The sequence below is a fragment of the Leuciscus leuciscus genome (genome assembly GCF_965113295.1).
Source record: "Leuciscus leuciscus genome assembly, chromosome: 7".
Classification (NCBI taxonomy): domain Eukaryota; kingdom Metazoa; phylum Chordata; class Actinopteri; order Cypriniformes; family Leuciscidae; genus Leuciscus; species Leuciscus leuciscus.
In genome coordinates, this window is record NC_138731.1 from 35,645,788 (window position 1) to 35,672,583 (window position 26,796).

General features: G+C 37.8%; 2 protein-coding genes across 4 annotated transcripts; both read left to right on the top strand.

The window, feature by feature from the left end:
* Positions 1–523: 523 nt before the first annotated feature.
* znf148 (zinc finger protein 148) lies at positions 524–9,532 on the top strand. Of its 2 annotated transcripts, none has more exons than XM_082174557.1 (7): positions 524–682; positions 1,816–2,283; positions 2,514–2,639; positions 2,878–3,001; positions 3,088–3,171; positions 3,451–3,569; positions 3,670–9,532. In XM_082174557.1, exons 2-7 carry the CDS (start codon positions 1,930–1,932, stop codon positions 5,278–5,280), a joined length of 2,418 nt encoding a protein of 805 aa, XP_082030683.1. In that variant the 5' UTR covers positions 524–682; positions 1,816–1,929; the 3' UTR covers positions 5,281–9,532. The 2 variants fall into 2 exon arrangements, with proteins under 2 accessions (XP_082030683.1, XP_082030682.1); XM_082174556.1 differs by having other exon boundaries at positions 546–682; positions 1,908–2,283.
* A 127-nt stretch (positions 9,533–9,659) lies between these two features.
* On the top strand, positions 9,660–26,780 carry slc12a8 (solute carrier family 12 member 8). Of its 2 annotated transcripts, none has more exons than XM_082174561.1 (14): positions 9,660–10,646; positions 11,046–11,134; positions 11,289–11,435; positions 11,602–11,793; positions 11,891–12,122; positions 19,604–19,717; positions 20,877–20,964; positions 21,503–21,590; positions 22,319–22,465; positions 23,801–24,446; positions 24,531–24,622; positions 24,720–24,837; positions 25,259–25,319; positions 26,132–26,780. In XM_082174561.1, the coding sequence occupies exons 3-14, from the start codon at positions 11,385–11,387 to the stop codon at positions 26,301–26,303; spliced, it is 2,001 nt and encodes a 666-aa protein (XP_082030687.1). In that variant the 5' UTR covers positions 9,660–10,646; positions 11,046–11,134; positions 11,289–11,384; the 3' UTR covers positions 26,304–26,780. The 2 variants fall into 2 exon arrangements, with proteins under 2 accessions (XP_082030687.1, XP_082030686.1); XM_082174560.1 differs by having other exon boundaries at positions 11,046–11,120.
* The last annotated feature ends 16 nt before the right edge of the window (positions 26,781–26,796 follow it).

Genomic DNA, 26,796 nt, shown 5'->3' on the forward strand with positions numbered 1-26,796 from the left:
CCATTGTCCTTTACAATATTCATTTTTTCCCCCTATTATATGATATTTCCTATGGCATTTCTAATTATTACAGTACTGGCAGTTTTCAGACTTTGTAATAACAGAAACTGGGAGTGTTGATATTAAATTAAAAAAATTTTTTTATTTTTTTATTAAGGTTGAATAGTTCGTTAAAGTTTGTTTATGCTATAAAATGCGTTACATAGGCCTTAAATAAAGTGAATATGAAATTGAACAGATGTTACAAAATAAATAGAGGAATTAATTTTATGTCTGAACAGTTGAAAGTTCAGGAAGGTTTTTTTTCTTCTTCTCAATCTTACTCTAGTAGCTACAGTAGAGAGTTAATAACTTAGTTTTAGACACTAGGGCGAGAGAAATGTTGATGCGATTATAAATACATACATTTATATATTAACATAAACCTTTATTATTAGCTACATGTATTACATTGCGTTAAATATATTTCAAACAGTTTTGCTTACTGTAACAGTAAGCAAACCCGGACCCGTCAGTCTCATTAGAGCGGGTCCGCTGCTATCCCACAATGCACCGCTGCGCAGCTGCAGATGGAATGTAGCTCGCTAGCCTTTCATGCTAGCCGCAGCATCGCAGTAAAGTTTGACAAACACGTCATGAGCGTCTCGAACCCGCCGCCAGCGCTTCACTGACAACACATGCGGTACGTATACTCTTCATTCGCGAGGGTCTGCGTGACAATCAGCCGTGAAAATGTTTGCAGTCCGGTCTCTGTGTGCGTGATGAAATGGCAGCATAGAGATGGAGATAAGGCCGATTTTAAACGCTACATTAATATAATGAAATACATTAAGCCATTATTACAATTCAGTAGTCTTATTAACCTCATGCCAAATGAAATTCGGCTGTATCTGTGACATTGCCTGCCAACAGGCAACCCCGTGTTGTGCTTGAGTGTCACTGTAAACAGTCATACTTTCAGTTAATTTTGTAGTTTTTACATATCAGAATAAGTTTGTATGCACAAAGCTTAAACTCATTTTGGACCATTTAAATCATACGTTGATCCAGTTCCTATTTCTAATTTATTTAGTCTAGGTTGATGATTGACATGCCAGATGCATATTTAGCTACTATTCTGTTTTTTCCTTCTTCGCGTTAAACATCTAATAATAAACTTCAATTTCAGCTATAAAGCAGCTCTTCACTGCAGAAGAACATAGTGTCATTCATTATTCAGCTCAATTCAGTTCAATAACAGTGTCAATGTTGTAAAGTTCTTCAATTATTAAGAAACAACTTCAATTTATCTATAAAAGAGCTCTACAGAATAAGATTATTCAGCTACATTTAGTTCAAGTTTTTGTTTTCATCCGATAGTGTCAGTACAGTTAGATCGATAATATTTTCTGTTTCTTAATTGTTCTTAAATCAAAATGTGAATCTGACATAAAATGCAAGAATGCTTCCTATTAAATTAGTTTATGCTCCAGTGAAAATTCTGACAATGACTGTTCACGACATGTCAAGTCAGATTGGGTTTATTATCATTTCTTCTCTGCCTAGCAGGCGATAAAAATGTTTTTTGCTTGATTGTGCATACAAGTTAGACCAACATTGGGGACCAAAAGTTTAAGACCACATTAAAAAATATCCATTCTTTTTTTCACTTAAACCTGAAAAAAAAATATATATTTTGAAAAGGTCACATATTTCTATTTTCTCAAAACATGCTGGAGAACGTGGACCATCAGGTTTTGCTGCTGCTTGTCAACAGGGGGACATTTTTTGCAATTTTTTCCCCCCCTTAAAACTTAAGCTTGTTGTTTCTCTCAGTCCGGTCGACGGAGGGGAAGTGCTGTGAACACAACTGTGTTGACTGCTGATTGGAATCCCTATGTTGGTCCTGTCTCTTCCTGTTGCTTCAGCTCAACTGCTCAGCGTTCAGCGATGAACATTGATGACAAGCTGGAGGGGATGCTTATGAAATGTGGCCCTGTGGGACTTCACCACTCATCCAGAGGTTTGGGACCCTCAAGGGTGGATGGAAGCGGAAGAAGAGGCAGTTTGGATATGACACTTGGGGAACGGAGCTTGGCTAATCATCCCCTTTTGGCAGAGGATGATGACGACGACGATGATGATGATGATGAAGACCTGGCAGGTGGAGGCCTGACCTCACATGATCTGATATCCCATGATGACCTGATGGTGCATGAGGAGACAGTGAAAAATGATGGACAGGATGAACCAGCTTTCTCACAGCGAATCTCCCATAAACTACATTATACACTCAACATGCCAGTAAGTGTACAGCCGTTCAAGCTTTGTCTGTCTGTCTCTATCTATCTATCTATCTATCTATCTATCTATCTATCTATCTATCTATCTATCTATCTATCTATCTATCTATCTATCTATCTATCTATCTATCTATCTATCTATCTATCTATCTATCTAATTTTTTACTTTTATTTTTTTAAGAGCACTTAAATTAAATTAATGATTTTTGTTGTTGCTGCTTCTTTTGTTAGGTTAATATAAAGCAGGAGATGAAAGTACCTGACTCACTGATTCTGAATAAAAAGGAGAAGAAACCGGGGAGGGACCCATCCGACTGTCACAAAAAAAAGAAGAGAAAGCAGCGCTCGCCTGCAAAGGTTTAATATAATGCATCTGAGATGCAACTGATAAAGAAACAATATGCTATTAGTACTTTAAGTGTGGGATATGTTACAGTACAAAACAGTGGTGCAGAACTAATTTAAAGGCTAATGTTATTTTTTTTATGGTATTGGTTAGCCATACAGTGTAATGGACATATGAGGACACCTGATGCTCCAAAGGAGCACAGGCATGAAAGATAAAGTAGTTTTGAACTGTATTCCATCTTGATAGATTCTCACTATTAATGAAGATGGCTCCCTTGGGCACCAGAACCCAAAAACTCATGTCTGTGAGCACTGCAATGCTGTTTTTCGGACAAACTACCATTTACAAAGACATGTCTTCATTCACACTGGTAAGTGGTGTAATGTCTTGGTCCTGTGGGAATAATTGACATATAAAAGAACAAAACGGTGTACAAAAATATACTTTTTTTTGCAGGTGAAAAGCCTTTCCAGTGCAATCAATGTGACATGCGCTTTATTCAGAAGTACCTGCTTCAGAGACATGAGAAAATCCACACAGGTAAGCAGAAAGGGATTAAAAACATTACACCAGTGGCAAAAAAGAAATGCCATTTATATTTATCTCCAAGGTATTGTTAGACATGTAGAGTGAAATCTTCAGAGTCGATGATCTATTTATAAATGTGGTCCATTGCACATCCCTATTTTGTGGTACATCTTTATACACTGAGAAAACAAGTCTAGGCATACTTTGACAGGGGGAAAAATAGACCTACTTGACTTGCCTAAATTGTTCTTTTATATTGTGTATAAAAAGCCTGATATGTCTCCCCTTTAGGAGAAAAACCATTTCGCTGTGATGAGTGTGGAATGAAATTTATTCAGAAATACCACATGGAGAGACATAAGAGGACACACAGTGGGGAGAAACCTTACCAGTGTGACTACTGCCATCAGGTAAGGGCAGTCCAAGACAAATCAGATTCTATACTAGGCAATTAAAATGTTAGCATGCATTATACAGACTGAAAAATATGTTATATATTTTTCCTAACAGTTTTTCTCCAGAACTGACAGAGTACTGAAGCACAGACGAATGTGCCATGAGAATAAGGACAGGAAGGTGCAGAAAGCAGCTGCCAAAGATGGCCCTCTTCGCACCCCAGAGAGCTTGGGCTTCTCTTTTCCTGCCAAGGAATGTACCCTTCCCAAGAAGAAACGTCAGAAGACATCTGATAAAAGTCGGGTCTTGCTCACAAGTCCCACTATTGACAAAGGGGTTGAAGCTGATAACGAGGAGAAGACGGAAGACCAACTTGCCAAAAGTGAGTGTCTTCCTCTTTACGCTGTAGCCACCAAGGTGAAGGACGAGTATGTAGTTACAGATTATTCCGTTGAGCTCCCTGATTCCCCGCCTGGTAACAGGCATCTTGCAGGGGAGGAGTCTAATGATGAGATAATTAGTCCTCCGAAACTAGTGCTGAAGAAAATCGCCAGCAGGAGAGGTTTGAAACAACAGGCTCTAGAACCGTCCCAGAGTCTCTCTCCCTTGTCCTCATTCGAAGAGAGCAAAGTAACGAGATACACGTTTGAGATTGTGGACAACAAAGGCCTATTAGATGTCGAGACAAATCCTGACATGGAGTCGGTTGACACTCTACAAGGAGGACAGGCAAAACCAACCGGGAGCAGCACAAACTATGACGACGCCATGCAGTTTCTTAAGAAGAAACGATACCTCCAGGCGGCCATGGCCAACACTAGTCGAGACTATGCTCTTAACGTGAGCAGCATCGTGTCGCAGCCCTCCGTCACTCAGGCAGCTGCGAGCGTCGTTGATGAGACCGTACCCGCCACAATCCTCTCTGAGACTCAGACACTGAACGTGGAAATCAAGTCCAATAGCGAGAAGAATGTCCTTCCAGACGAGGTCCTGCAGACGCTTCTCGATCACTACTCCAATAAGGCCAATGGGCAAGCAGAGATTTCCTTCAGTGTGGCGGACACCGAGGTCACATCCAGCATCTCTATCAACTCTTCTGATGAAAGCAGTCCCAACGAGGCTTTGGGAACCAGCTCACAAGCGCCTCCGGCTGAGAAGGCCAGCCTTCTGCATGAGTATTCCAAGTTTCTCCAGCAAGCTCTGGAAAGGACCAGTCAGAATGACACATACCTGAACAACCAGAGTCTTACGTTTGTAAATGACAGTGCCAGTCTCGCTGGCCAGCCTTTGTTTTCCACAGAGAAGCAGTTCACTTCCCCATCCCGGTTCAGACCAAGCATGAACTCTCCATTGAGATCCACATTGGAGAAACCTAACTTTAGCCTTTTAGTAGATTCCCAACACTCCTTTTCCTTTTCAGGTGACGAGACAAACCCTTCCTCAGTTTCACCGACGGAGGACTTCCTCGACCAAGTAACCTCTCCCAAAAAGACAGACGCGCAAAGCATCAGTCAGACATTTCAAATTGCTACTTTCGACCAGAACTTTCGATCTCAATTCCCGAGCTCACGATCTGGAATATCCTCACAGTTTAGCATTGCAAGTGGACAAGTTAGCTTGAGAGGTCATGGAGGAACAGACTTTCCAGAGTTCTCTCTTGTTAATGAAACAAGAACTCAACTAACTTCATCTCCGGATGCTACAAGCAGCCAAACCTTTGGCTAAACGAGCTTTTAATGATTTGAAGCATTTTAAAGGCACTTTATAATTCTGTCAGTGAGGGCAATGTGATCTCTGTGCAAATACTTATGATTTTCCATCTTTAAGCAATCATGCATGTGTGAGAATTAAAGTAGTGATACACATGTTCGATTTCATTATCAGCACTTCTATTGGAGACTATGGAATACTTTTTTATGTGTCATTGCATTATTTGTGTATAACAGCCATGGTCAAACGAATTGGCAGTGACAAATCTCGTGTTTTGCAAAGTTTGCTGCTTCAGTATTTTGTAATAATTTTTTCACGTTTCTATGGTTTACTGGAAAAGCATTTCATAAGTTTTAAAGGCTTTAATTGGTAAAAACATTCAATATATGCAAAGAGTCATTATTTCCAGTGATGACCCTTCTTTATAACTTCTGGAATTCGCTCTGGCCAAATCCTGACTGATGGTTATCCATTCTTGCCTTATTAGTGCTCAGAGCTGATAACAATGTGGGCCTTTGCTTGTCCACTTGCCTTTTGAGGATTGACCACAGGTTCTCTATGGGATTAAGATCTGAGGAGTTGCCTGGCCACAGATCCAAAATTTCAATCTAATGATCTCTGAGCCACTTCATTATCACTCTTGCCTTGTGACATTGTGCTCCATCATACAAGAAAATGCACGGATCATCAACAAATAGCTCCTTGGTTGTTGGGAGTAGTTGCTCTTGCAGGATGTTTTAATACCGATGTTTATTCCTGGCAGTGTTTTTGGCCATAATTATGAGAGAGCCCACTCCCTTGGATGAAAAGCTACCCCACACATGGATGCTTCACTGTTGGCATGACACAGGACTCACAGTAGTGTTTACCTTTTCTTTTCCGAACAATCGATTTACAAAATGTCCCAAACAGTCGGAAGGGGGCTTCACCTGAGAAAACAACTTTGCACCAATCTTCTGCGGTCCAATCCTTGTACTGCCTGCAGAATTTCAGTCTGTCATTGATGGTTTTCGTGGAGAGAAGTGAATTCATTGCTGCCCTTCTTGACACCAGGCCTTTGTCCAAAAGTCTTCGCCTCACTGTGCATGCAGATTCACTCACACCCACTTGTTGCCAATACTGAGCAAGCTCTGCACTAGTAATGAGATGATTCGTAGCTGACACCTAAGGAGGAGACTGTCCTGACGCTTGCTGGACTCTCTGGGACATCCTGAAGCCTTCCTAACTGCAGTTGAACCTCTCTCCTTGAAGGTCTTGATGATCCGGTAAGTGGTTCTTTCTGGTGCAATGTTCTTTGCAGAAATGTAAGGCCATTTTGATGCAAAGCGATGATGGCGGCACGTCTTTCTTTGGAGGTAACTATTGCTAACACAAGAACACAATGATTTGATGCACTTTTATCCTCCTTTTATAACAATCAGTCTGCTCTTATAATCCAGTCAGAATGATAGAGCGATTTTACCTCACTAGTTTTTGTTCACACTTTCCCATGTGCTGATATGATTAGTGAAACAATGTTAGCTGGTCATTTTGTGCCAAGACCAAAAAAAAACAGTGAAGTTTGGCTTAAGGTTCTTATCCTTTGGCCAATAAAGCCTTTTGTAATAATTTTTAAATGCATCTGATCGCAATAATCTAGAAACAATGTGTATCAACACCACAACAACTGAAGCAGAAAACTTTGCGAAACACAACATTTATATCACTGACACAACTTTTGACCATGACTGTACAAATGTAGTGCTCGATAATGCACTTTGGCTTGCCAAATTAGTTAGCCTGTGCATTCTAAAATCAAGCATCCAAGTCCAAATTATTGGGTTAATGTGGCTTCCCCAAGAGAATATTTTACAAAAATCAATTCTGATTTGGCCTCTTGTTAGTGTTCAGCTGTTCTGCTGGAGCAACAGACTCAAAGGACTGACCTAATAATATAGGTCTATAGAAACTACCTTAACCTAGCATTACAATCAGTTTGTTTTGTTTTCAATTAGTTTTGTAACATGTTGCCTGGAGAGGTACTGAAAAGGACCTTACTTTGATGCCCTTGACTTGAGTAAGGCACTTACCTCTGGGTTGTTCCTCTTTGTGATTTAATGTACTATTACATTAATTACAAGTAACATTGCTTGCCCCTGTCGCTGTAAGCTAAATGTATTTAATCTTTTTGTACATTTAATTATGTTGAAATGTTTTTTTAAATATATATATATATATAATTTTTTTCGCATTCACTGCTCCCTGAAAGATTCTCTCCAAGACACAGTCTATTTTGTTTAGAGCAATCTGCAGGTATAGTCATATGGACCTAGCCCATATTTAATAAGATTATATAATCACGAAAAGAAAAAATGTTTGTGCACATTTCTCCTAAGGTTATTGGATCAAAACAATAGATTGAACCGTTAGAGACGGTCTTGCTAATCAGATTTGAGGTGGACATGGAGAACAAGGCATTTGTAGAGGTGTTTTCACATATCCCACATTTTGGGGATGCCGTTTTAGCAATTGTCCAGGGCAACAGCACTAACAGATATGCACTTTTTCATTTGTTATCATTGTGAATGATTTAGTTCTTGACTCAACGGTTAGTGCATTTCATCACTTTGATTTCATTTGTTCACAATCTGTTTTCTTGAGATTCTAGATTTACTCATGATCTGATAAATATTACCCATTAAATAGGATGTTGAGCTCATTGGCCGTTTTTTTTTATTGTTTTAAAGCACTTTTCAATTCCCACCTTCCCTCTTTATAATGTACAAATCTGATATAATCTATATCAGTCTTGAGTGAAATCAAGAAAGATGATTTAAGAATGTATGGCCTGAGATCATATTTCTATGCTTTTTCTTGGTCTCAAAACACCTATTCATTAGCAAATATGTCTTTGCATCACTCGCTGTTACTTATTAGAATAATATAGAACAAAAAATAAAGTGTAATGTTTGGTACAATTGAACTAATATGTATATGTACACATAACATTTGTTTATTGCACATATCTCTATGTTATCTTAACTAATCATGTAAATTAAAAGCTTTGTTTCTGTTTTCTCAGATTGTTTATGAAAATGTACCTGCTTTCCCCCATAACTGTATCTTGATTAATCTTAGGTTTATGATTTATAATAGTAGTATCATGCCAAGCTGTACACTCATTGGTTTTCTTTGTAAATCATTTAAAAACAAAAAACAAAAAAAACATTCTTATGTAAATTGTTGAATGGTTGTATGAACAATTTACACAGATTTGTTCTGCTCATGTTTTGTGAATGAGGCCCATTAAGAGTCCTGTGTGTTTTTTCATTGTCAGCATGTTCTGGGTGTCAAAGAGATTTTCTGTGCTTTTGATTAGTTTATTTTATGTGCCTAAACATTCCTGTAATGTTCCTTTGTTTTTACATGTTGTAAATAGTTTGTATATTTTAAGTTGTGCATTTTGCCGTGCACATTTCTTGGAGTGTAGTACGTATATAGAGAGAGTGCAACACGATTTAAGAATATTTGCTGCCATTTCGGTTTACTCATTCCTATGGTCCCTGATGACTATCAGCACAACTTTTGTGACAGAATCATGTTTGTGTTCTTGTTTGTAAAATTACAAATGTACTGTCCTTTCTATGAATTGCCTCTGAATGCAGTTTTAAAGATTACAAACTGATTAAAAGACCTTGTATGGATCTCATACTCCCTCAGAGGATTTTTAGGATGTTATTTATCATTCAAATATCACGTGATACCTGCATTATAAATATTTAATCAATAATTACTGCTCCAGAAATTGAAAAAAAAAAAGTGAAATGATAATTTGAGGGAAGAACTTAATGCTTTATTTTCTTTTAGTAAATTGTGTGATGTTTTCTGTAAGATTAATTGCTTTTGGTAAAAGATCATATCCATATCCTTACACATGACTGTTTTTCTTAATTGATTAGGTATTTTGAGCATCAAAGTCTGATGGTGTTACAGATGGTGGATGATTGTTTTCTTTCAAGTTTAATTCGACTGGAAAACTGAATGGTTTCATTTAGTAAGAGAGCTCTTCTAAATAGTTTAGACATTTAATTTTATTGGGGAGTGCATGTACTCTGACTGTCTTTGTACACTGGTTATATTTTTTATATGTATCCATTTTATTGTAGCCGAATTATTTCCATAGAATATACTTTAATGCAGTACTTTGCCTAAGACATGGAGAAAAAGTTCTGATTGGATGTTTTTGATTGCGTGCCTCTTGTTGTGTAATATTAAATTTCCAAATACATCAAGTTGTTGAGTGCTATTTCTTTGAGTGCGTCTTAATCCACATCGCATTGTGTCAGTTTCATGACTTTAAGCACATTTCCAAATGGAGGCTGGGTTTTAAAATGGTTTTAGCCAAATGATACATGGCTAAAATTAAGAGTAGGCTACCTTAAAGTGATTTTAATAGGCCGACTTGATATGTCTACTAGCTGGTTATAGAAATGTTCACAGAAAATGTCGATATGGAAATGCCTGCTCCATTAGAGCAGTCGAAAACACTGAGGTACACTGACAGCACACACCTGAGGTGGCGCTGATAGAACAGCATATTTGTTTAATGACGTTTATTGCACACGTAGCATTTTCCAATAATAACAGTGGCACACAGACAGCTGTTAGGTTACTCAACTTTACTGGCATAGGCCTATATTAAATAATTAGACATATCTGTTAAAGGAATAATTAATTAAATGATTTTAAATGCTAAAACACTGTCTGTGAAAAATACATTTAAACTCAATTTAAAGTAATTAACTTTAATCAATTTAAGAAACCTGTGATATCCCAGTATTCCTATAGGCTACTATCTGTATTCCCTCAACAGAACGGTGATATAGGCTACTTCTTCCCGACATCAAGTTACTCTAGTGTCTATATGTGTTAACGTATCGTTCTTTTGAGTAGGCTAGCGTGTGAACCACTTGAAACCACTGAAAAAAACTATTTTGAATTAATCTTTCAAGAATCTGACAGAAACGGTCCTAGTGGTGCTCAATTTTCGACTCGTTGTACCAAGAACCGATCTTTTGGTTCGAGTCGTAATGAGCCGACAGACGAGAAGAACCATGAATGAGCTGATACCAATGGACTAAACCGAGGTTTTAATTAATAGGGCAAAATTAAGTAAGTTACCTCAATAACCAAAAAGCAAAACTTTTCAAAATAAATCGTATTGGAAGTAAGGAAGTTTACGTAAAATAATAGTGGATCCACGCGAAACCGTCGTTCTAAATGAACTGTTCAAAAGAACCGATTCACGGAAATGAGTTGGACCACCCAACTGCTCAGGTGTGCTCGTGCCTCTCTCGCATTCTCCACCTGTTGTTGCATCCGGGAGCATTGCACCATTGCAGGTATGTGTGCGTTATTGTCTTTATCATTAACCAAGAAATTTACAATTCAACAATGTCACAAAACAGCGTATTATCCGTTTACTTAGGGCCGTTAGTCTCTGGCGTTTCTTGTAGACTTTATAAGAACTAACGTAAGGCCACATAAGTTTGTCACGGAAACTTCAGTGAACTTAACATACTTTGTTTGCCTTTTATTTTAATGTATTTTAATGTTGTTTAAATGCTGAATATGAATTGCCTGTCGATTATTTATAGTTCCCAAGGTGTCACTTATTAACAGACAGCTTTTGTTGGCTTAAATTTATCTAACCTACGTGGCCATCGCCTAGTTGGCAAATGTTGTTAAATTGCCTTTGTATTTACAGTACTAAAGTCTTTACTTTACTTCACTTTCTTCAGATCCAGCCACTCTAATCTTGCCAAAGAGGGACAATGAGTCCTCAAGTTCAAGAATTATTCCATGAAGACGTACAGGTAATGTCCAATCTGTAAGTTTTGCTTTAAAAAGTGATTAAATGGAAAAGTTTAGCTATAAATGGAAAGCCATATGTTTTGGGACCTACTATTTTTTTTTTTACACTGGGTGGTGGAATTGACATTAATGGTGACTTATTTAGATTTGAGTGACACTGGTTTGTGTAGGGTTCACAGAGTAATGCTCAACCTTGGTGGAAGGTGCAGCTCTTCGTCTGGGAACCTGTTCTTTTCGGCACCTGGGATGGAGTCTTCACTACCTGCATGATCAACATTTTTGGAGTGGTGCTCTTTTTACGGACTGGCTGGCTTGTGGTAAGTTATGTTTTATTACAGATTTTGGGATGATTGTTATGTGTGTTTTAGAGAATCTATTTTAAAGGATATTCCAGTCTTTTGGAACATATCTCATGTTTTTGCTGCTATTAAATTAGCATCCAATGGAAATTTTACTTGTCTTTTCCCATATGATCATATTTAGGGTAACACGGGTGTGTTGCTGGGCATGCTTCTGGTGTCCATGGTGGTATTGGTCGCTGTGGTTACGGTGATGTCAGGTATCGGGGTGTGTGACTGTTGCAGTGTGGGTAACGGTGGGGTCTACTCCATGATCTCCACTGTGCTAGGAGGGAGAGTTGGAGGAACTGTGGGACTCTTGTATGTGTTTGGGCAGGTGAGCAGCTCATGTCTACAATCATTATATTGCATATACAGTGCGTGATCAGTTTACTGTTTTTAGGTTTGGTGACAGTCATGTGTCTTGTTGGCAGTGTGTGGCTGGAGCGATGTACATCACTGGTTTTGCAGAGTCCATAGCGCAGGTGCTGAGCTTACATAGCGTGTGGGCAGTGAGGGGCATCTCTGTGGCCGTTCTGGTTGGCCTGCTTGGGATTAACCTGGCTGGGGTGAAATGGATAATACGCCTTCAATTGGTTCTGCTGGGGATATTAGCTATGTCCACTCTGGATTTTATCATCGGGACATTTAGTCATCTAGATCAAGGTAAGCTTTTGTGCAATGAGATAAACCAAGAGTATTGAGTTTAACACCTGCTAAATATCTTAAGGTATGGTTAGGTTTTGTGTTTAACCAACACCATAGATCCCCCATTGAGTCTAAGAAAATTAGTCACCAATAAAAAAAATTAAAAAAGAATCTGCTTATATTAAGCTAAATTAAATAATCTGCTTCTAGAACAGTTGTATAAGTTCATGTATATGTTAAAATGCTAAATAAAACCATAAATCTAATTTTAACAGGCATTTTGACTACCACAGGTTTCCATTTAATAAAGTAGTGCTTTAAGAAGAGATTCTTGCCCTGCAGTGTTTCTTTCACAGACCCTACTAAACAGTGCCCGCCTTTCTTATATTGACATTTCTTTCTTTTCGCATTTCCTGGCAAACCTGCCAGACGAGGATATACAACTTCAAGCCATTTCATGCTGGACCAAATCTGGAGTGTCCAAAATGCTTTTTTCTTTTACCAGCATACATTTATCTTATTTCTATTATTCTCTGTTAATAATACGTTCTTTATTTCTATCTTTTTATGTATGTTATATGCATTTATTGGGGTAGCTGAAAAGTAGTTGAATGTCAGCTCGCAAGTGACAGAATATATACACTACTGTTCAAAAGTTTGGGGTCAGTAAGATTTTTATTTTTATTTTTTTTAAAGAAACCAATACTTTTATTCAGCAATCTTTTAAACTGATCAAACGTGACTGAATAATTTTAGATTGTTTCTATACATTTCTGTTTTAAATAGAAACTTTTTCGGGATTTTTTTTTTTATCACAGTTTCATATTAAGCAGCACAACTGTTTTTAACATTTAGAATAAAAATAAATGGTTCTTGAGGACCAAATGAACATGATTAGAATGATTTCTGAAGGATCATGTGCCACTGAAGACTGGAGTAATGGCTCCTGAAAATTCAGCTTTGCCGTCACAGGAATAAATTACATTTTAAAATATATAAAATATTTTTATATTTAAATTTGTAATATTACACAATAATACTGTTTTACTGTATCTTTTTATGCAGCCTTGGTGCGCATAAGAGGCTTCTTAAAAAACATTTAAAATATCTTACCAAGCAAGCTTTTGAGCAATAGTGTATTTCTATTTAAATATTATATGTGACAGTAGATATTGCTCATATGTTCTCACCTCAAAGCTCTTTCTTATTCAAAATGGTAATTGGTAGTGATAGACTACCTCAGCCAGTATTTGGCCATTTTGAGATTAATACTTTAGCCGACTAAACGTGTGTACATCTTTAATTAAATTAAATTGTGTTAACCCAACAATATTTTTGTTCAATAATGCATATAATAATAATAATAACAATGCATATACTGTATATTATTGAGTTGATCATACAGAACTCAAATTATGAGTTCACATGTCCTTGCAACAACTGTCCAGTAGGTGTCAGGGTAACATAAATGTGGCCATTTGTCCCAAGACCCAAACAATGCTATAATGTGTTTAAAAAAAGCATTTGTATTATAATAATGGCAATATACATTTATTAATTATTTTTAGGTTAATAATTTCCATAAAACCAATTAGTCTTGACAAACAGTGCAAGATTGTTCATACCAGATGTGATCTGCCATTGCCAGTATACGCAGTAGGCCTAAGCTAGTTAGACCTCCAACAGCCCTGGATATTCTGGGAGGTGTACACAAGGCCACTATGGAGTGCAAGGTCTCTTCCTAAAATAAACACAATAATAGAACTCCAATACCAATCATAATATGGAAGTTTAAGGAACAAGAAAAGTAAAATGATTTGTTTTCCCATTATATACTGTCATCTAGTCATCTTTGACCTGGACCCCACAAGGCTAAAATATTTATATATGCTATAAAACTAAATGTGTGTGTGTAATATTTTAAGTAACATTGTTTTTTTATGTTTTCAACTAAAAGCATGTCTTTTAATGAAATGGAGAATGCTTATACTCTAACAAGAATTAGTTGTGTTAGATGTGTTGCCAAGTTCCCGTTTCTAAAGCTCTCCCAAGCTATAGTACAATCATAGAAATTCCAGCTCTCTCACACATTTCATATATGTAGGGCATTTAAATCTGCTTGTACTTAAAGTTTCATTGCATGAAGTGAGCACATATATGTAAATCGTAAGAGCGGTTAAAATCTCTTTTATAAGACAATCTTGGGGGTATACTTAGTTCAATTTAATATAGGTTTATAATAGCAACTCATCATCCTGCAACAATTTATGTAAGATATCTAATAGTCACTTGCTCTAAGGACAAGTGTGCAGGCATTCTTAGTCCATTGTCATTTTTTTTTTTTTTTTTGGCTGCCCACTTCAGACGAGGTCAGTATGTACTTTCACACTGAGTTTGCAGGAAATCCATCCCAACTCTTCCTGTTCTCCTGATTACTGACTTCCTGTCCAGAGAGGAGGCAAGACTCTCGGAAAGATGGTGTTCTCACTCTCTCTCTCTACAGAGAAAGTTAGACGTTGTGGTGTAATGGACTGAAATGAGGCATTACCCCTTAACTGCTGCTTCTGCGGCTGCCATCTTGCTCTGATCTCTTTTAGGAACTGGACTTGGGGTGCAGTGGGATAAGGAGGTGCTGGTTCCTCCATGTTTTTCCAATTAAGCTTTGTGGTTATAAAGTGACCTCACCGCTGGCACGACTCCAGGGGGTTGCACGGTTTAGGCCGGGCGCTGTATGGGCGGGTTACCTGCCATTGGCAGGCAAAAGAGCTGCTGTGCAGATGTGTTTACAGTTTGATAATGCTGTTAATCACGTAGTCAAGGCCAGGTGGTCAGCACAAGGAAAGCTTCATAACCGTGATGATAAAGAGATCCCAGCGCGTCCATATTTTTGGCATCCTATGACAACAAACAGATTTACTCATTCTACACAAAAATGAGAAAATAAGACAAATAAAATGAGAAAATATGACCCCCCCCAACTCTGCCTATGCAGGTAATCACTGCGATGAAAACTCAAGTTAAACTCAAGAACCAGATCAGTTGATTTGTGAATGAATCATTCAGATCAGTTTTGTGAACGTTATTAAATGATTCATTGAAAAGATCTGACTCTCTTTGTTCATGATTTTTCCATGAATAATGACATTTTTATTATTATTTAGGCCTATTTTTACTGACACAAATGTATTGTATGACTTCAGAGAACTCATAATGCACGAGTCATATGGACATCATTTATAATACATTTATGGTGCTTTTTGATGTTTAGGAGCCTGAAAGTCCCAATTCTCATGTGCTTTTGAAAAGAATGGCTAGGATATTTGAAGGATAAAGAAGGAGGTCACATAGTTTTTTTAGGTGGTGAACTATTCCTTTAAGGACTGAAAGGCTGAAGAAAGCTTAGGGGCTGAGCACATATCTTGGTTGTGAAATAATTCTTGGTCAAAGATATGTTTGAATTACACACCCAGTCTACCATTGGGCACCAGTGTGCCTTGGCTCATATAGCCAGAATGGGAGAAGAGTGATGATTTTTTAATACCGCTACCTACTCTTCAATGTTTTGTCAAATCATTTGAAAATGTTATTGCTGGAAAAGATGAAGAAAATGTGAGCACAATCCTCTAGAGTGTTCATACCATTGCGGTGAAAGCATTTGTGCTAGATTAAAAAAATGAGCACCTCCTAGTTCTGTCCCTCTCCTCCTGCCTGTTACCACACAAGAGGAGATTTCCTACCGAAGACTTGTAGACAGTGTTATTGTTGCAAATTCTGTTGGTGGGAAGATATTGCTGGAATATAACAATTATATTTCATATGAAAAAATGAAATCCTGCAAGAACTGAATCCTTTAACTTATTTATCTCTTTATGGTCATCAGAATTGGCTTGATTTTCACTCGCATAATTAGTTTTATGAAGATTTGATTTTTGTGTTTTGTAGGATTCGCTCTGTTTTCCTCAGCTCTAAACTCAAAGACACTCTATTTAAGCGCTCAGTGTTGGACAGGAAACTGACATGCGCTCATAGTTTTGGGTTAAGGGTGTTGACCGGGCTCACCCACATTTTTGGCCTGAGACAAAAGAGCAGGCAGGAAGCAGATCCGAGTTCTTCACTAGCAGCGTCCACATCATCACTTCCTCTTCCAAATCTTTAGATCAGAAGGACTCTCACTATAAATATCCAAACTGCAATCAAATTGCTTAGAAAGGTGGCAGGGAGGACAACAGTAACGCCCCTGCTCTTATCCCACTGCACGGCCTGTTCTTCATGCGTATATGAAGTAGTATGTTTTTATCTCTGGCTTTTATCTTTAGCATGCATGAGTCACAATATATGCGATTTCATTTTTTGGGGTGTTTGACACCACACTGTTACATGTACTACTGTTAAAAAATTGGGGGTTGTTTTTGAAAGTCTCATGGTCACCAAGGCTGCATTTATTTGATCAAAAATGCAGTAAAAAAAAGTCGTTACTCTCACTTTTGAACAATTTAGTGCAATATTGTTGAATAGTAGTATTCATTAAAAAATAACTTTTGAATGGTATTGTAACTGAAGGTTGTTTAGTTAAAGAGATTTGTTTAGTTAAACTACGTCAAAGCTTTTATTTTTGCACTTGCTATTCCAAAAACAGCTTAACAGCTTAGCAAAGTTCATAAATTAAGGTACTTATGTCAAGATAATTAATATGATGTGATTGTAAGTAGGATGTGTTGTTTTTTTCCTACTTGTATGTTATAATTGGGGTACTTTATGCCGCTGGTTTCACAGACGAGGCTTAAGACTAGTTCCAGAATAAAATGCATGTTTGAGCTGTTTTAACTGAAAGCAACTTGCACTGACATATCTTAAAATGTCAATGCCGTTGTTTTGTCTCAAGATGCACACCAGTAATGTTTTAAGGCATGTTTATAAAAGCTACTTGCATGTCCTAACTGTACCAATGCCTAATCCTGGCTTAACCTAAGCCCTGTCTGTGAAACCGGGCCTATATCTGTTATTTCTAAGGCTGCAATGCATATACCTAAACTTTCTTTATGCACTTATAGAGGCACAATAGAGATGATCAGGAGAAAGACCTCTTTCTCCTGATCATTTCTGTTGTGTCTTACTCTCTTTCTAGCTCCCTCTCTTTGTAGCCAAGAAACTGTGAAGAGTAGGAACAGGCAGGGCTTCTGAAAGGGTGGTGACTTCCTTTTGGATAAACATGTCATTAATCCAAGAGAACACATTCTTTCCCATCACAAGATAACCAAGAGGGAAATGGCTCATGCTCTTGCATAGCTAGGGCCCTGTAGATCTCTCTCTGGATCGGCCTTGTCTCCGCAGAGGTGACACCTGCCCCCTCCCCAACCCACCACCACCTTTCTTTCTCCTGTACTCTATTGTTAACTTTTGACTCTCTAATTGACAATGTTATAATCAGCTTCTAAGGCCAGATACACGGTTGCATTGTGTTTTGCCTTGTGCATCCCTGTTGATGTTTGTCCATAGGTCATCTATAATTATTTATTTTTTTTAAAATAAAGAGAGAGATTCAAGTGTAGGTCCGGCCCCCTGTTCCAAACGAATGACTTTCTTTCGTTACTTGAACACAAAAATAGATGTTTTGAAGAATGCATGAGCTGCTTTTTTACACACGAAAGTGGAAAGAGATTGTTGTTGTTGTTACTGGTACTGCCAAGCTCCAAAAAGGAATGCACCATAAAAGTATCCTAAAAGTAGTCCATGTTCACTATAATCAACATTTTCAAAAGCATTGGTTTTAAATCGGGGGTCTGAGGCCCACTAAGGGGCCTCAAGATTATTTAAAATAAGACAAACCTAGCATTAAAATAAGCCAAAAGGACTAAAAATCAAGATTTTTTTTTTCTTTTCACCTCATGAGCACAATTTTTATTTTATTTAGGAACCAAGGTTCACATGGACTAAGTGTGTTAATTTGTGTTGTAATAGTTAAAATATTTTATCTTTGTCATGTAAATAACTAACAACTGTTAAAAATAACATGGCCTTTGAATACTGTTGTGGGCAGTGGGGGGGGGCTTGGAGTCAAAAAGGTTGAGAACCATTGTTCTGAAGTCATATATTAGCTTTGTGTAAGGAACAGAAGACAACATTCTTTGCATTATTTGCTGAAAAAAAATACCCTCTGCTGTATCTTCGTTAAATATCCAGATGTGAGAGCTGGAGCAAAGGAAAAGATTATTAGTGTAAAATTACTTGTATTTTATCCTTACACAAAATATTGTATGACTCTAGTCATGGAATATATAGCCAATGAATCCTACGGACTGCGATTATGGTGCTGTTTTTGTCCTTTTTGGAGGACCTTTTTTAGGTGGAATACAGCAACTTGAACATTTAAACATCTACTTTTATCTTTTGAGTTCAATCAAAAAAGAAAGAGATAGTGATTTGGAATGACGTGAGGATGAGTAAATGGTGACAGGATTTTTTTTGGGGTGAACTAACCTATTAAGAGCCATCTACTGTATCTGTTATTTACTATATAGTATGTACTGTACGGTATGGAATGAAAGTTGAGTGTAGTTGTGTACAGTTACTTGCATTCCATACTTATATTTTGTATTACAAACCTTCTGAAATATACAGAGAATATACAGCGTCAGTGCTATCCAGACTTTAATAACTGAGTGAAAATCCCACTCTTGTGTGACGGTTCAGCAGAATAGTGATATCTCTCAGTACTGTTTACGTAAATGTTCTGCGGCGCCTGTTCTTGGATTGTTTTGTTTGCCTGTGAACACGCCCAGAGCTTAGTCCAGCATTCCCTCCATCATGTCCTCGGCGCAGAACTATTGAACTTGGCATGTATTCCCAAGAAAAAGGCCAACCCTAGGTTTGCACGCATCTTGGCGGGGCGTCTGTCCCCCCGGGTTGTTACATAAAGGGTGGTGACGGTCAGCCGCAGACACCTGGGGCTCTGCCTGAGCATGGCTGTGGAGTCTAAAACTGTAATATTTCAAACCAGATGTCTGTCCCACAGTACCCCATGGAACCACTCTCTTTGATTTCAGGGTGAAAAGGGTTATTGTATCGGTGTGCGATAAATCAATATTGTATGTCATGGATTGCAGTTTGCGGTCTTGCACAGGGGAATGTTTTCTTGTAAATGTCGTCACCACATGATTCAATCTTGTGTTTTAAGCAGATGCGGAAACAGGATGGTTGAGTTTTCTGAAATTGGTTTTAATGCTATGAAATATTTAGACTAGATCGGTCTGATTTTTCAAAAAGGCCAAAATATTTCTTTTTGGTTTTCAAAACAGATTCTAATTTACAGGAAAGCATTTGTGTGTAATGTCTGTTATGTATACTCAGTGGAGACTATGGCATTTCAGAGATGAATCTGATTCTTATCATTGTGTCATTGCAGACTTTTTCCATAAAGCCCTCAGTTATGCTTTAGGCAGACTGAAGGTCGTAATAAACAGTCTTTCCTAACATTGTTTTGTGCTGAATGTTTATTGCAGAGCATGGATTCATTGGTTATTCGGAGGAACTACTGCGTAAGAACACCTTTCCAGACTACACAGCTGGAGAGACTTTCTTCACCGTGTTTGGGGTTTTCTTTCCTGCGGCGACAGGTGACTTTACACACGTAAACAAGAAAAGCATAACTGTGATATAACAACCACTGATTAAACGATAATATGCTTATATGAGAATCTATTTTTGAAATTAGTGAAGTTTAAGCATGTATAAATTACTTGAGTAGCCTCAAATACTTGCAGCTGTACGTTAATGACTGTGGTTTGATTTAGGATGCAGACTTCCCAGAAATCTCTTTTTCATGTCAGAAAATTTCATAGTTAACACATTTTTGTTGCATTGCATAATGAGGTTTCAATCTGAGCCTGCATGGTGTCACTGGATGTTTTTTTTTTTTTTTGGGTGCCAGCAAGCCGCACCCAAAGTCTGCTTGAAAAGATAGTCTGGGACGGGATTTCAAACCCTCTTCCTAAAATATAAAGGCAGAATATATATTTTTCTAAAATATTTATATTTAAAAAAAATTTAAAACCCATTTATATTGTGTGAGAAATACGAAGCGTGATCATACAAAGACAACACGATTAAAAAATTGTTTACAAAATTTGATAATTGGCTTTTATTTAAACAAATTGCTAAAAAAAATCTAGAAAATATCAGGGTTTAAAACTATATGCAGATGTTATTTCCTACTGTTAATAGAATAAATAGAATAAAATAATTCCAATTATTATCTTGATTTCTGACCAAACTTTAGAAAGCAGAATAATATAGAAATAGTATCAAATGTGGTGAATGTTTAGCATAATAATTGTTTATCATTTACATAATTTGTTAATAAGTGCAAGTTGCATTGTCGTGATCCCAACCTACAGTAAAACACTTTCATGACACTTATGACTTTCCTATTTTCAGAGGCAAAAAAGACTGTAAATATAAACAGACAATTTAAAAATGGAAATGAGATAATGATCTTAAGAAATGCACGAAACCCATATTTCCCACTCCATTCATCTTGTTTTGCTTCACACAATGCAAACCTGCCTCATGCAAAAGACTGAAAGATTGATTAAGGCCTTGTGTTGCTCAAATGAATTGTTCATTCGTGATCAAAAGTTTCCTTTTCGCTCCTTTTAGAAGTCAGGAAGGTGTTTCAAGTGAGCTCTGATATGTACATCTATCTGCTGTTCAGGTTTTTAGCAGCCCCTTGTCTCCAGTCTTGTTTTCACAGTAACCCTCTGTGTGTGTGTGTAGGTGTGATGGCGGGATTCAACATGAGCTCAGATCTCCAGAGGCCCGAGCACAACATCCCCGTGGGAACTCTCGCCGCAGTCTGCATCTCGTATGTGTCCGTCAGCCACAGAAATAATCTTTAATTCTTCCTTTGTTTATCTTTAGCCTCGATAGTATTGACTGTACACATTAGAGCGGGCTCTAGAATGAAAATATGAGAAACAGAATCACAATGAGCCTTCTTCATGCACTGCATAAACAGTATGTGATCCTTTGATGTGATATATACTTTTGGGGTTGGTAAGATTAATGTTTTTTAAACGAAGTCTCTTATGCTCAAGGCTGCATTTAATTGATAAAAAATACAGTAAAAACAGTAATATTGTGAAACATTATTACAAATTTAAAAATGATGTTATTTAAATGTTATTTAATCCTGTGATTGCTAAGCTGAATTTTCTGCATCATTACTCCAGTCTTCAGTGTCACATGATCCTTCAGAAATCATTCTAATATGATGATTTGCTGCTTAAGAAATACTTATCAATGTTGAAAACAGTTGCGCTGCTTAATATTTTAGGTGTAAATAAATCTAGGTCTATAAATAGAATGCAACTCTGACTCTAGTGTATTGTGGGAATCTGCAGGTGGTTCCTGTATCTCGTCTTTGTGTTCTTACTGGGAGCCATTTGCACCAGAGAGGCGCTGCGCTATGATTTCTTAATAGCGGAAAAGGTAATCTGATGTTATTGCAGGCTTCAAAGGATGGCCATCTTCCATGGGTTTTTCCACTTATTTAGACTCATTGTCTCAGCTGAATGTGAGACTTGAGATTAACACATTAGTCACAGATAAAATGTTATATTTGCATTTATTGTCATGCTAATGTCATTCCTCTCATGTGCAGGCCCTCTTAACAGAGGCATTTGAGGTCATCCTAAATGCTACAGCTGGTGTAAATGTTTAAATGAGAATGAAGCCCAGTTGCGCACTGACCTTGCACATACCCTGTCGTTTGGCCTGATAGCCACACAGCTGCCAGTCAACATAGATTACAGTGGACTGCTGAGCTAAGCTACATAGTTTATGAATGTGTAAGCCTGAAGCCTGGTTGTGGCTGACCCACAGCTGTTCCTTAATTAGGGCTGTGGTGTGAGGGTTAACACTTTACCACAACTACTATCATTACATGCAATACAATGCATATTAAATCTTATATTAAATCTACAAAAAGGTGCATTCGTACAGTATAATATTGTGTTAGAGAGGCTGTGGTTTCATACACATAATCATACTGTATTATTGTAATTGCCCACTCTCTCATTATGGCTTCTGTCAGATTACACATGATTTCTTTGATTTACTTTCAACACATTATAAGCACTTTTCAGTCTGGCCAAGCGGAACAGAGCTGGGTGGAGCCCCCTTTACTCTCTTCCCCTCTGTGTTTGTTTTTTTCCCAGGTCTCCTTGGTTGGTTTCCTGTTTTTGCTGGGCCTCTACATCTCCTCACTCGCCTCCTGCATGGGCGGCCTGTACGGTGCACCCAGGATCCTCCAATGTATCGCTCAGGAGAGAGTCATCCCAGCTCTTGGATTTCTTGGAAAAGGGGTGGGTGCTTGTAAGGAGATAACCATATTAATGTGGTTATAATGTGCTTATTTTCAGCATGGGGAATGTGAATCAGTGTGGTTTTATGCTAAACAATGGTTCATTCTGTAGATTACTCTTATTTAAATGCTAATCAATCTGTTCTGTGAATATAAAAACAATTGAAAATCAGAGATGTTCATATAGTGAGTTCTTTCAGATACTAATAAATTATCAAAATGATTAACTATGCACTTTGGATAATGAGTGAAATTAAACATTTGTTTTTCATGCCACTTTAACGAATTGTTTACTTTTTTACGCTCAATGAGCAGCTTCACAGACAGGATAAGTTCCTAATTATAGTGTGCCCGAATACGCTCCAAAAATGCGAAGGAATCAATTGTAACAATTGTGGCTTTCAAAAGCACAGCACACCCTTTCCCTCACCTAAGCTCTGTCTGACCCCTCTCTATGGGCTACAAGTTTTTCCGAGACATCTAGCCCTGAATCAAAGTCCCAGAACAAACGCAGGAAGCACAGAGAAGACCAACCCTGGTGGATCTGGAGCTGTGCCAGCCAGTAGCAGTAGCACCCTGATCCCAGAGACTTATGGGATCTGGGTAATGACTGGTCTGAGGTGACATGAGAGATGTTGTCTTTTTTTGGGATGCTTCCACTCACTTATTACATAACCTGAAGAGTGTGAATGAAATGAGAGTAATGAAGCCAAACTAATAAAGCCCATAATGCACCCTTGCAATTTATTTATTAAAGCTTTAATTAAGAAAAAAACAAAACAATAATGTGAATTAGATGTGATGTTTTAATAGACGTGAACAAAATGTAATTTTTCAACAAAGGTCATTGACTCTATTTCCTCTATTACACTAAATAAAATACACTTTTTTAAAAATATATATCCACACTCTGTTCTGAAACCTAGTTATCAGATTGATACATTCTGTAGATTAATACTGCCTATGCAGATGGCATTTTAAGGTTATATAGAAATGCTGCTAACACAAAGGCTGTTGCATATGGTAGACTGCATGATTAGGCTCCCATCTAAGCCCATAATGCATTGCGATTAAAAATGGCGGACATACTTACAAATCATTCAATATAAAATTGATATTTTAACTCAAAATATTTTTTTATTTTGTTACAGTATTGCATTCTTAGCTTAGCAACATGTTAACACCAAAATCTATTGTAATCAATTGAGTTTCCTATGCTTTTCACATAGGGAGCTACCTTCTAACTTCCTATGTATGCTGTAGACATTTAACATAGCTCACTAGGTTTTGGAATAGCCATAGATTTACCTTTCTCCCATTTCTTTATGTATTACAGCGAGGGCCCAATAAGACACCTGTGGCTGCCATCTGTCTGACCAGTTTGATGTCCATGGCCTTCATCTTCATTGGCCAGGTCAATGAACTGGCTCCCATTGTCACCATCAACTTCATGCTAACCTACAGCATAATTGATTATTGCTATTTCTGTGTGGTGAAAACCTACGAGCTGCAGGTCCAGCAAAGGAAGACACTGATTAGGAGGTCGAGCTCCAGAAGATCACTTGTGTCCAGCACTCACCCCCATTATGGCAGCAGTGGAGCCATCAGTGACCCTGTGAACGGCACACTGCTGGAGTTTACCAAAGACATGGACCAAATATTTCCATTGCCCAGCACAGACACCACTGAAGAACAGAGAGTGTCTATTCCTGCCTCCAAGGCCCGGGGCAGGAAGTCAAAGATTCCAGCTAAAGAAACGCTGATGAACAGTTTTGGGTTGGACTTAAACAGCAATGGACCATTAGATAAAGGAAAAGATGAGAGGGAGCTGGAACAAGCTATTGGATTAGATGATGATGGCAGTAGCCAGATAGGACTTATGGACTCTGACCTTACAGCAGGAGCCAAGAGGAAACAGTCTTTGCCTAATTCTGGTCCAGTTGAACTTGAACAGCTCCCAAGAGAGCAGATAGAGAGGAATGGTAAGTAACTCTACAAAACCTTACATAACTCTTCAATATAGTGATCAAAATCTGTATTTCTCCTTAAGTACCTTTTATTCACAGGTTCAGAAACAATTCTTGAAGGATCAGAAATCAGATCAATCCAAGGTTCAGTCTATGCAAGATTTTGCAATCACTGGGTTGCATTAATTGGTGTAAGTTCGGCCAAAAATATCCAGTGCTTACTGAAAGCAGTTCTTTAAATATATAAATATTCAATTGTTTTTTAAAGATGTTTTTCTTTTTCTTTAGGCATTGTGCTCTTTTTTAATTATGTTTGTCATCCAGTGGATGTACGCCTTGATCAACATTACAGTCGCCCTTATCCTCTTTCTCTACATTGGGACTACAAGCCCAGGTTTGCCAACAGGTAACTGTACCTAACTTTTATTTGATTTGAGTAATCTTTGGAACATTTGAGAAGTAACCCTACTTTCTCATAATAAACTGCAAGTTGTCTAAACACTTTGGCTGCTACACATGGCTTATTTCAGCCAAATATGTGCATTTGGGTCTAAGAGTAAGAGCTTAAAAGGCATTTGTCCATTGGGAATTCATTGCATCGTTGTCATTTGCTATTGCTGCAATCTCATGTGAGTGACAGGTTGTCCCGCCCTCGCACCTGCAAACATCATCAGAGAAGAGAAATAATTTGATGACAGATTATGAGGGCACAAAAAAATGTGCATGGATGAATCATTTGTATTAAACACTGCAATATTTAGATTTTTTTGGTGACTTTAAATTATTTTTCTTGTCAGAAAATATAAAGTTACATTCTCTGCCTACAGGTGCAGCAGCTCGCTTCAGTTTCTTCAGGTGGCTCAAGACCTCACTACATAATTTGGGGAGGTATGATGTTACATACTCTTGTGTAGGAACATAGGAAGACTTAATTTTCAACTACGTGTGGTCCTTATTTCAGTTTTGTGTGACCAAGAACCACCCACTTAGACAGGAAAAGACAGTCTGATCGACATGTTTTTTCATAATGTTTAAGGTCAGGTTTACCGGATACCACAATAATGGCGTGGCATTTCCACTAATGGTTTTATAGAAAACGCTGAACACCAGGAAATAGAAAATGTGTATAGACTTTAAGATCAGAATTTCTGTCCATCCAAAAGAAATAAGTACTGATTATTTCAGACACCCCAGAACACCAATCAGAGTATACAGTTTTGCTTATGGATATCTTGTTAACTTGATACTAGGTGCCTTGAAAAAAATATTTCAAATATGTTACTATTTTAATGCCACTGTCCTGGAAAACTTTGGCAAATCCAGTGATTAATTCTTCCTTAAAAGTGCTCATGTGCATATTTCATATGGAATTGTAAAAAAAGCCCTGTGTCCCCTTACTTCCGGAAGTTGTGAGGAGCCAGCCACTCATTACTTTTGGGTTGTTTCTTTGTTTGCGATATGCATCATGTGGTCAGTGAATAAACTTTTTTTGCCGGTCCGTGGTTATGACATCTGAGGCTGACACTAAGAGTAGGTGTTACAACAAGATAAATTCAGAGCTATTGTGTTCTTGCTAAATAAATTACTGTTACGTGGGTATGTGGCAAGAATTCAGTGTGGATGATGCGATTAGAAGAACTATGGTTATATTATACACAAAACTGAACCTCACTTCACCAATCATTGTCTTCTCTTCTTAGGCGAGATGGGGCCCTTCAGGACCAGATTGTGATGACACCCTCTTTGTCAGCTGTTGGCATGGAGACCAGGCAGCTGACAGAGGAAAATGCAGACTTTGCCCTCCGTGATCGTTACCATCACTCCTCCTTTATCACCACCACAGACAAGATGGTCCATCCTCAGTCCAACTGAGCACGTAACAACTGTGCCCTGCTAACCAGCTGGACTGAAACAGTGGACACATGGGACTAAATAATCTTGACTGATCACTGAACTGGGCATCACTTGAAATACATATTTTCATTTACAGCATTTGTCAGATAGTACTTGGGTCAGATAGTACTTGGAAGACTTGGAAGTTTTATTTTCCTGGAATATCCGGAAGGAAGCTAATAATGTTTGTTTGAAAATTGGGAATGTGCAATCAAAGTTTAAGGTTTAATATGCACCATAGGCACTCAACTTCATTGAATTCATAAGAGAGTAGCAGATAGAAGCATCATGTCCTCCCAAACTGGAACGTGCACTCTCCAATTTTTGGGCCGTCCAAATTAATTTTGAATGCAACTTAAAATAAATAAAAAATAAAAATAAAACTTTGATAAAAGAAATGTAAAAATTTTATAGGTAAAAAAAGAAAAGAAAAAAGAAATCACCCATGTCGCCAGAAAATGCGGGGGGGGGG

Coding starts and splice junctions, on each gene's coding strand:
- znf148 (XM_082174556.1), top strand. Junction 2,284..2,513: donor ATTATACACTCAACATGCCA/GTAAGTGTACAG, acceptor TTCTTTTGTTAG/GTTAATATAAAGCAGGAGAT. Junction 3,002..3,087: donor ACATGTCTTCATTCACACTG/GTAAGTGGTGTA, acceptor TTTTTTTTGCAG/GTGAAAAGCCTTTCCAGTGC.
- slc12a8 (XM_082174560.1), top strand. CDS start 11,079: ATGAGTCCTCAAGTTCAAGAATTATTCCATGAAGACGTACAG. Junction 19,718..20,876: donor TTTCTTTCCTGCGGCGACAG/GTGACTTTACAC, acceptor GTGTGTGTGTAG/GTGTGATGGCGGGATTCAAC. Junction 24,623..24,719: donor ACTGGGTTGCATTAATTGGT/GTAAGTTCGGCC, acceptor CTTTTTCTTTAG/GCATTGTGCTCTTTTTTAAT.